Source organism: Amblyomma mixtum, chromosome 3, assembly GCF_055824585.1.
Source record: "Amblyomma mixtum isolate Tamu chromosome 3, ASM5582458v1, whole genome shotgun sequence".
Lineage (NCBI taxonomy): Eukaryota > Metazoa > Arthropoda > Arachnida > Ixodida > Ixodidae > Amblyomma > Amblyomma mixtum.
Genome location: NC_143014.1, coordinates 59,888,336 through 59,899,294, shown reverse-complemented (window position 1 = coordinate 59,899,294; position 10,959 = coordinate 59,888,336). Strand labels below are relative to the sequence as shown.

The 10,959-nt window shown below is 45.7% G+C and overlaps 1 protein-coding gene and 1 long non-coding RNA gene across 3 annotated transcripts; one reads left to right on the top strand and one right to left on the bottom strand.

Moving 5' to 3' along the window:
* Nucleotides 1-643: 643 nt before the first annotated feature.
* Nucleotides 644-1,971, bottom strand: Fitm (acyl-coenzyme A diphosphatase Fitm). Its single transcript, XM_089579379.1, has one exon. It carries the CDS (start codon nucleotides 1,956-1,958, stop codon nucleotides 987-989), a length of 972 nt encoding a protein of 323 aa, XP_089435505.1. The 5' UTR covers nucleotides 1,959-1,971; the 3' UTR covers nucleotides 644-986.
* A 1,351-nt stretch (nucleotides 1,972-3,322) lies between these two features.
* On the top strand, nucleotides 3,323-10,959 carry LOC149350356 (uncharacterized). 2 transcript variants are annotated; one of them, XR_016290351.1, is made up of 3 exons: nucleotides 3,323-4,231; nucleotides 4,857-6,767; nucleotides 8,248-10,959. It is a non-coding gene; the product is annotated as an uncharacterized LOC149350356 (long non-coding RNA). The 2 variants fall into 2 exon arrangements; XR_016290350.1 differs by having other exon boundaries at nucleotides 3,340-4,231; nucleotides 4,857-5,022.

The window sequence follows — 10,959 nt, the reverse complement described above, 5'->3', positions numbered from 1 at the left end:
ATTGCATTGAAAACTTACCTCCAGCAGCATGTACTGTGCTTATGCGACACTCATTTTACAAGTACCTTCAACGAGTTCTCCCTGCAGCATATAGCTCGGATTATCAAAGGATGTGATAACAGCCACCATGTAGTAGATCAGTAATACAAGAAACATCTGCTCATTCTTTTAAAGTGGTTACCTAATCGCCACCTGCTCCAGCCTACACTGTAGAGGTTTTTAGTAAGGCAGTAATTACTCGGGTGGATGTCAATGAGTAATTACTCCCTTATTACAAATATACTCCACCTTGGAGAGAGAGACTTTAATGAACAAGGAGGTCTGCCTGGTTATGAGCCTAGCATGCTACTCCAGACGCCACCTTGGGGGATTCCCCTAAACATTTTACCAACTGTAGAGGTTATGCTTGATCCTTCATCACAGCACCTGTGATGTCATTTGTAAACACTGTATCGTTTTGTGTGTTTACATACACTTCAAAAGCATTAGTGTGTAGTCACAGTAGCTGAACATGACATCACCAAATGCCATCACAACGCACACTAATTACCAACACCATGGCCTCTTCAAAGATGAAAGCTCAGCAACACAGCACTTAGCGTTCATCACACTTTTGTCATTTAGTGCAGACAACAACAAATGGTAAACAAAACAATTCATGTGTTTTATTTTTAAATAATCCAAATGGTATGTTGATAAATAAGACTGATACATTTAGCCCTGCAGTTCTCCCCAAATTTTTTTTCTAAAATTTTGTTGTACCTCAAAAAATGCACTTTCACGCGGTAATATGACGCATGACCAACAGTCATGGCCGCTCCCTACAGTGTCTCCGATGAGCGGGTTGTACCCACACACAAATTCGCCGGTTTCTCTCCAATCCTTCCGTGAAGGCTTGAGATTGCACTCATTAGTGATGACGTCCGATGATGTAGGAAGGCCTCATTATGTTAGAGTGAACGAGCAGGAGCATGTTCGATGTCTCTTCAGTTTTGAGCTCCTTGTGATTTCTTCCTCAGGGCATCGGCGTACTTGAACGGTCCTTTTCCTGGAAGTCCTGGAGACCATGACACGTACCAGACGCGATACAAAATGTACCACTCAACAATCGCCACAACGCCGCCTAGTACTTTCTGCGGCATACTGTGAAAGTACACCACAGTGCATACAAGCATTAGATCCCAGAGGAGTGAGAAGTAGGTCATAGCCACGAACAGCAGGCGCACATAAGGAGTCAGTCGTGGGTAAGCCTCCTGTAGCAGGTGCAGTTGTTCAGCTGGCAGGTCCTTCAGGGCGCTATCATCGTCGTACTTTTCATTTCTGAGCAAATCTCCGATCCTCTCCCAACCACAGAAACTCCGTGCTTCTTCGGCAATCAAAAGATTGCAGAAAATGAGCAGAAATGCGTGGCCCGAAATGTCGAAACCAAACCAACGTTGGCCAGCCTTCAAGCATGCTTCGCGCGTTCCGTGTTTATCAAGAGTGCAGCGGCTGGTGTACGTTTCAAAGGCTACAAAGGAATTTGTTGTAAAGAACCAGGCAGCCGTGCCGACAGCGAGGCGACTCAAATGCCGCACAACAAGCGCGCGGTTACCGCAGCAGTACACCCAACTGGAAACGGCCACGAACAGTCCTACCGTAACGAGAGTCCAGCCCCAGGCAAGCTTGACGAAATACGCATTAAACACGTTGTCCTTGCGCGACAGGTAAGTACGCGGAATGGGGAAAAAGTCGCACATCACGGACCCGATGAGTAAAACCCCAAGGTACAGAGGCACTTTGACGCGAGGTTCAACAACCACCACGCGACGACACAGGTGCAGTCCTACCATAACAAATACCTGCTTGATAGACATTGGCTCTGCGAGAGGCTTCCGGCCCGTAGTTGTCTGCTTCGCAGGGGTAGCATCCCATTTCATCGCACCAGACACCTTACTGCGCCTCTGATTGCCTGCCATGTTGGCTGCTAAGTGAAGCGGATTGGATTGGATTGGCTTTCGGTTGGCCTGACTTTAAAGGAGATGGCTTTCACCATAGAGGACTCGTGTCGGCGTATCACGCTCACGCCTTGCAATCAAAAATTGGTCCACATGCTCGTTTGAACGTGAATGCAAAACAGTACGCAGACGCTGATTCTCGTAAATGACAAAATTTGTCCTTGACGCTCATTTGTTCACAGCACGCCAGCACGCAGAACAAAAAAATGCCTGTCTGCGTAGGCTGTGTATACACCGGATTTTTAGTTGCATGTCTTCTTCGTAATTATGCGTAAAATGTTAGTATGCACGGATAACCAAGTAGTGTTTGCCTACGACCACTCATTAATTCATGATTGACTTTTTTTCTCATGCGGTTTCGGTTTTGGCAAACGTAGGGAGGCCCCGGCTCTTCTGTGCCGTCGTCTGCTACGCTGCATGCCGTCTGAGAACTGCCTTTCATGTAAACCATTTCTTTCCGAATGGTAAAGCTGCCTAAGCTCAGTAGGTTGTCTAGTTTGAGCGACTGCGTTGAGCGTTGATCGAGCGCCTAGACGTTGTGGCGGGTTGTACGGCATTACAAACAACGTTTATCGTGACGTTTTAAAAAGATATATCAGTTTCGAAATGACGCTGCATACATTTTCATGATCTTCTTAAAAGTAGTCGCCAGCAGTTAACAGACGACGGTCTTCATAGGTGCATTGTGAAATGAGAAAATAATTTCGGAAAATTTTGACTTACATACCGTATTGTGCGTTTGCCTATTTTCTGTATGAGGCTGCGTTTGAGGGGCGGTTGCCTATCTTCTGGTCGGGCGGTCGACCAGTCCGCCTGCCTGGCGGATCCGCTCAAAAGCGATCGTACAACGGCCCTTACATCTCCATCTATGCGATTGATGCGGCGACGACGATCGAAGCATAGCCCGTGCTCGTCAGCGCTGCATACAGATATATATGCTGAAACACCACTGAGATATGCACGCAAAATCCGCGATGATAAATGAGCACGTTAATGTCCACAAATGGTTGGCGTCATCACGGCCGGTTGTGCGCTGCGAGGCTCCTATGCGAGGGCAGCGCTACGCTGAGTGCGCCAGGGTGTGTATTCGCTCTATATGCCTTCGCACTCCGGCTTCCAACAGTCTCGTCATGGAGGAAGGAAAGAACTCCATGAGTCTCGTAATCTGTTACCTTCTGTTCCATCACGATTTTCTACTGCATCCACGCATGCGTATTTTGGATGCTGCAAGCCTATAAGTTATTTTAATTTCTTCGATCAAAAAGAAGTTAAAAAAGTAAGATGTGATGCGATCAGAAAGCGCAGTAATGGCGTGAGGCATTCATTTTCAGTATGGTACTAACGCATATGGAAATCGGCAAAATGTCAACAGAACGCCACGCAGTTGTTGTGGGCGCCTGGCTGTGGATCATTGACTAAACATGCGTGAAGCATTTTGCGCCGGTTTGAAGGAGAAAAAAAAAATGTTGCACGCTTCTTGCGTGCCTTTCGGGCGCAGCCGCCGGGCAATGCGCACAATTCAATTCACACCCCTGCCACCAGGAGGCTGTCTTCGACCAGTACTGTTTAGGTCATTATGTGTACTCGTGGTACAGCGCTGAACCCTATCTTCGAGTATATATAGCCAGTATTTCAGGGCCTCAACGAGTAACAATGACAAGAGCTCAACATTAACATATTTTACCATGCTCAAGAGTACGATTCGGTTCTGATTAATTTAAGGCACTTATGCTACTTTTCTTCACAGGCCTGTTAACTGAAATTTGTAATTACAGATGTTACTATTAGGCACGAGACTAAAATCCGCCGGCAATAGGAATGTGAGGTAGTCCTTAGGTTTCCCTAGTTGCATTGAACTCCATGTGCTTTGAAAGTACCTAAAAGAAGACGAAGATGTCCCTAGTTGGGTCTAACCTGTCTTCAGGATTTTTTTTTTTTGCCACTTTTGCCTTTGTCGTCAGCGCAGCGGGAAGATCAACAATTCGGGCAGCGTGCGCGCTGCTGCCGTTGGCGACAGCCAGGTGAAGTTTCTGGAGCGAGTCCGAATCCCGCTGCAGAGCACGGTAAACGTCGTCACCTTTAGCTTCGGTGGAGCCACGACGGAGACGCTGCCGGGTCTTGTCCGGGGACTTCGCCTTCGGCATCAATTAGATTTCATTGGTGTTTACGTCGGCGGAAACGATTTGTTCGTTCGAAACAGCAATACAGTGTCAACGATCGTTGCACGCCTCGAGGTAAGCCACTGTTACTGTTGTTCGTCATGGTATGCCGCGTTTTGTAGTCTGGAAGTGAAGCACTGGGTAGTGCGTGGGATCTGTTTTGTGTTTAGGGGCATGCTGCCTTGCTGTTCAAAATTGACGACAGAGGATAAAATTCCTTTAAGCAAAATACACATTTTGTCCGCGATTGTACTTGGTTCACTAGTTGCTACAGTGTGCAGATAGGGCTTCTTTCTCCTTCTGGAGCAGTTCATTTTTCACCTATCCCAGCAAACCAAAAACCTCTCATAGACGTCTAGCTAGATGTCTAGCTAGACGTCTCTGAGGGGTTTTTGGTTTGCTGGGATGCTTGTGTAGTTTGGTGACCCACAATGCGGGAGCTTGCTTTCGCAATGCTGTGGAAGTGCAGCTTAGTGTCGTACTTGTCTTTGAAACTGTAGGGATTGCTCTGTATAGAACTTTCAAATAAAGCTGGGAGTTGTCAGTCTGTGCATGTCATTGATGCTGGAAAGTGCTGAAGAGGCAGATGTGGAAAACATGTGCTTGCACTTTGCATTCTTCTGCATTCCCGATGTAAAAATGGTCTTGCAAAAACAAAGCATTGTTGTTCATTGCTCATGATCCAATATTTTCTATGCAGGAGACTGTGGCAGAAGGGAAGCAGTATGCAAGCCACATTTTCGTCTAAAAGGTAGTGCCCCGAGGGAATGAACTGGGGCGTGACAAGGAGGCTGACCGCCTTCACCTGAACAGGTTTCTGGTGCGGCGCCTTTCCCAGGCTAGCGGCCACAATTCTCAACGTTGATGTAAGCGTGTTTTACAGTCCAAAACTGTCGTGTACTACTTATTCATAGCTTGCACTGATGTCAGGGAGAGGAATTCTAGGATATGCTTCCATGCATGCTGATGAACCTCTAGCTCCTGCAGTATGCATTCCACATCATTTCAGCACGGCAGCACGCTATATTTCGGTAGTCCAAGTGCAGCAATAGCTGCGGTAGGAAACACCCGACGAGCAGAAATTTTCTCGCTGTGTGAGCGAACGAAGCCGCACTGAACAGAGCGATAGAGCTTGAGTGTGGCGTGCATTTAACGTGCCAACTTTGACCACAAGAACCGCTACCATCAAGTATGGGGTGCACTCTTCATAACAGGTAAATTCACAATTTCGACTGTCGTGTATGTGACGATGGTGAAGCTAGGAAAGCGCCAGTGGTTAACCGGATGCTTTTTGTTGAAATGGTGACCACTTCGAGGAGACAAAGCTTGACTGGGCCCCATCGCTTCATGCTTGGTGCTAAGCATGAAGATTTCGCACAACGCCAGCACACAGTGAGACAATACACAGTGAGAAGAGGCAAGCTGAGGCTCATGCAAAAACAGCATGTGAAGGCCAACGTAGCAGGGGCGCCGATTAAGCCATGTGTAGGGTGCCTTGATGCATCATTCCATATTGAAGCAGGTAGGCGATGACAATGAGCGATTGAACAAGTGGAAGGAGATGAAGACTACAACGAAGTTCTGGCTGTGTTCTCGGTGTCGCTCGGAGCTGTTCCCTTCGCTTGTGTAAATAACTTTAAATATATTCTTTCTCGCAGCAATATCGAGGCACCCTAGGCATACGCTGATCTTTTTTCATCCCGCCCACAGCTGATGGCAGAAATGCATGTTTTTGTGAATTGTCTTTTTTTGCAGCAAAAAAGGAACTAACGTTTACTGGTAGCGTAACATTAACGCCTCGAGATGAGTTAACCCAGCTCGAAGAGCCTAAAAGTAAAGAAAGTTTTCCTCTGACATCTAAAGTAGAACATCGCCTTCCTTGAGCTTGCATTGCTGACAAGCTCTCACCTACGTACTAACATGGGAATTGTGCGATTACGGTGATTTGTGTACCTTCAATCGACAGTCGCAAAGTAGCTGACAATGTGTGTATTTAATGTTCACAAACAGGCTACCGCCTGTGCTCTTCTCTGCTTCCAGTCATGAGGGGCCAGTTTTCTTGCACTGTCGAACCTTTTCCTCGCATTGAATGTGCACTGACACGATCAGTTGCCATTTTTAGCCCTTGTGAAAGGACTGTGCATTCAGAAGAGAAGGCATTTCCATGCACAGAGAGCAAAGGAGCTGGTTGCAGCACAAAACTCATCTGTTTATCCGCGTCTTGAAGCATGAGTGGCAGCCAAGTGGTTCCTAAACATGGTCACCGTAGCAGCAATCTCAGTGACGTGACGTCATGATCAAGCTATGTATAACCTAGGATGGCTCACATTGTTCTCAAAGCAGTGTTGCACATCTACCAATGCAGTGTACTGCCAGCAGACTGCAATGAAGCTGGCCAGCTTGCATGACTTTTGCAGAGTTGTTTTGTCATTTTTGTTTTATGTTGCTTGTCCTAGAAATCATCTGATAGCCACTCGATTCTCCATACATGTCATCATTTTTACATACCTCTGCTTCTTCTCGGCAGTATTGCGTACCTGACCTTCATTTCCAGGAGCACCTCTGGCACTTTCGCTTCCTTTGTGCATGCAAATATGAGGTGCATTCAGTGGTAAGCAGGAGCTGGATTTTTAAATTTCTTTTACAGAAGGTTTAATTAAGGTACTAAAATAATCACATTTCTAGTACTCAACACAGCCCTCTTTTAAGTTGTTTTTTTTTGCCAGTTTTTGGCAAGTGCCTATATTGTGAGGAAAAATTATTATTCCAAATCGGTTAGCACCGTTCATGCATTCCTGAGTGACCTTTGTTGTTGTGGGACCTCATTACGCTTTACACATTTTGAAGCAGGACAAACACAAGCAAACTCGGTGGTGTGAGGATGGTCGAATACAAAGAATGTGGGATGCCTCAAAACTGCACTTCCTCAATAGTTGACAGTCTGTGAAGCAGTTTGTGGTGTAGAATAGTCGCGACGGAGACTGTTGTTGGCAGCCAGTGCCATTTCCAGCGAATAGCAGGCTCGAGCTGACCCTGACCCTGAGCTGAGTAGAAATAGTCACACTGCCTCCTCTAGGCACGTGTTGTTCTAACATCAGGCCCTTGTGTACCGAGAATAAAGTCAACATCAGTTTGCCTGCAGATCACTCCATGTGCAACCTTGTTGGTTTTGTGAATGTGCTGTGGCATCACTCCATGCTTTCTTGCTTTTACATAGATTAGAAGTAAACCTAGCTGTGATTGTGTAAACAAATTGACGCATTTTGGGCAAGTTATAGCTGTTATACTTGCAAAACCAGCAAACTAAAATTGCCACTCGCCAGAAAAGCCGCAGGGCTACTGTAACCAGAGGCATCCATTAAGAAAATAATTGAATTCTAGTAGTTGTTTCGTATACATGTCGTGGAATCTCTCTACGCAAATGACTTCAGCCCATTTGATTACATCCTCCGTGTTTGTGGAAATTTTTGCTTGTATAGGCGAGATTTGATAGCGTTGCGGTCACGTTTGCATATGTGTACACAGTGCCTGAAGAAGATATAAAAAAGAAGGATCATTGCAGTTGGCTGGTGGAAATGGCCTGTGGCAGTGACAGCTGTATTTAGTTTCTTGGCCATTTCCAGCTTATGAAAGCTCTATTCAGTCAGTGTTGCTGTTTTGTTATTAGAACACAGCAATCAGTCGATATAGGCATACTTCACTTTGACCTTGGTGTTCTTTTCAACTCTGTTCACATTCTTATGTCTGCAGCTGTATGCATCAGCAGTCTTTATAAGCCATTGTATGGGTGAAAGATTGCGCCCTTTAGTTTTGCACCCATGCAGTTACTATTTGGAATATTTCTTTGAATGAACTTCCTCTTTTCATCTGCATGTGATGAAACTGCACCTGCTTTGTCTCTGGCTACTGATGCATGACAGGTGCGTGCCAGTGGCCTGAAAAACCTTGCCATTTTTCTGTATGCCTCTTTCCTTAAAAAATTACATAGCTCGTACAAAATATATGTAGAGGTACTGGTGTTGAATGATAATGGCCTCTGCAGCCCACCTGATCAAAATTATGCCTATTTTTCTCGCACCTCTTCCTGACAGCTCAGCGAGAGCCAAACCTGGAGATGCTTGCTGTGGACTGGTACCATGTGTGCCGTGTTCGCGGCATACAAGCACTGGCTTTTGTTTCGAGCATCGTGGCAGGACTGAGGAAGCTGCAGCCCGGTTTCAAGCATCATTTTGTGTTTTATGTCGGGCCAAGGGACACCACCGTGGAGAATGTGAAGGTGAAGGATTCAGATTTGGGTTCTAACAGTTCTTTGTACTGTTTCAGTGAAATGTTAACAGTTCATTGAACTGTTCTAACAGTTCCTTGAATCCTAACCTGAATCCTAACCTGAACCTTGTAAGTGAACTGGCCTCCCTGGTGGCATTGTCTGGCATGCAGTAGTCATTGTTGCCTCTCCTTATTCTTTTGAGATGGAGAATAACTCACCATCTCATCGTCATTTCAGAAAGTACGAGCTGTGATTCGTCTGTTGTGCAGTGGCTTTTCAGTGGCACTGAAGAATTGTGTCCTGTTTCACAGCTCCTGGCTATGCTCTCCAGTAATCCAGCACCTTCTGGTGGACCTCAGGATTGCACATACATGCGAGAGTGCAACAGAGAGTACAATGACGAGAAACAGCTCTTAGATAGAACAAGAAGCCACTGCACAAGAAGCGAGCAGCATCTCACCTCACTGACCGTGTGCACAGCAGTTTTACAGCGGACGACGGTGCTGTCAGTTTATGACATCACTCTGGCTGCTTCAATATGGCTGTTCTAGCTGAAATGCATACGTAGGGCCCTACTTCTTTTTTAAGTATGCATAATAATGTTGTGGCTAGTAGCTGCAATGTAAAAGCATGACTTGTTGGTAGAACTTATCATGACCCCTTTAAGAGTGTTCAGTTGATGCCTTCTGCATGACTGGTCTCAGTAATGGTGAAGAGTTTTGTCAAGTTTATTGGTCAAGAGTTCTGTCAGGTCAATTTATACGGGGAAAAAATATGAAAGCAGTAGATGCAGTGCTGCTAAAGGCACTTGTTCATGGCAGTTGCAAGGGTGTTGACCTTGATTCTGTGTGGTTGTTGCTTCTCAAGTTAAAAAGGATTGCTAATTGGCTACGGGTCCATTGACACCTAACCAGCAGTCTCTGATATGTCAGCCCATTCTCTTGGCATGGAAGGCATGGACATGGTCTTAAAGTGAACTTCTGGCTGTCAGAACTTAGCTTTATCTGGTAGAAACCAAAGTTGGCATCAAGCATGGAGAGGTACTTGGCAACTTGAATGAAGGACGTGTAATTCTCTTTGAATTGACTGGTTTAGTTTGGTCAGGTTTATGCAGAGCCATATGTCTTCTGGTGGCTTTTGCACGGGCACAATTGGTACACACCAGTATGTATGATTGTCTGCTTTTGTAATAAGCTCCGAGCTCTGAAGCAGTGGAGTTCCTTATCAATTGCTGGCCCCATGGGGAACAAAACTCTGCATGAGGTCACCATCTTTTCAGATGAACCCGTATACTTTCCACACATAGTTCCTAGGCAGTCCTGGGAACATTTTTGCATTGTTGTCTCTGTGTGTGATGACCAAAAAGTGCGTGATGACCAGCGCTTTAACTACCAGAACTCCTGTCCCAATAGGGAAGTCTTTGGACCTTTCACGACATGAACATCTGTGAAAACCATTTTCTTTGCATATAATAGTTGCATAGAATTTGTTCTAAGCATGTAGAGCAAATTACGTCTGTTCCCTCTGTTCGCCCTTTGAGTCCTTCGGCTGTCTTGAGGCCTTCTGGTTTCAAAACAATATCCCCCTACGACATCTGTGATGTCAGCAAGTCAGAATTGGCATGCACTTTGTACGCATGTACAGTGCCGTTGGCAAGTATGCCTTGTGAAAGCAGCTGAATCGACGACGTCGAGAAACTGGTCACTTTTTCAGGGCCTCAACCTCTGCCACATGGGGATTACACCCATGCACATCTTACATACATATGCTTCCAAGTCTGTAACTGCACTACTAGTGCTGCATTTACATAGTCATGATTCTTTTATTGTACCGCAGCGGTGGCCTAGTGGTTCAGCATCCATCTCACATGCGGGAGGTCCAGGGTTCCATCCCCAGTGCCGCCGGGTATACCCACTGGTGATACAATAGGTGCAAGCTTTCCCCTGGCCTGGTGCTCAGCTTAATCAGGGTGAAATGCTTGGGGAATGAGTCTTTGACCCCACCTTGAGTAGAAAAAAAGTACCTTGTGCCATGGCGCTCTTTGGCCGCAGATGCCCTTGAGCCATAAAAAATCACTATCATCATCTTTTATTGTGTATGATCATTCAGCATCAAAATGGCATGTTCATTGTGCCCAAAGGCCCTAGATTTTTGTGCTTTAATGAGTTTGAAAGGTAGAGATGTGGAAAATGTCAATGCGTGTAGTGGTGAACAAATCATGACTATGGTTTTGTGTTGTGAAGCCGTGGTCCTTGTTGACTTTTCCATCACTACACATCCCACAGTGCTATTGCCTGGTACCATTCATTTTAGTTTACTGCTAGTTACATGTTTTGTTGCAGTTTTTTTTACTTTTCTGCTCTGTGCTGTGCTCTTACCATTTGAAATGATATCCATTCACCACACGTACAAGGTCCTGGCAGTGTTTTGTGCTGATTTTCGTGCAATCCTCCTGGTGCCCCTGAGCTACTGACGGTTGTCCGCTGCTGGGGAACCGGGCTACATGAAGTTGAAAAATAAACAGTTCTGATTTTGA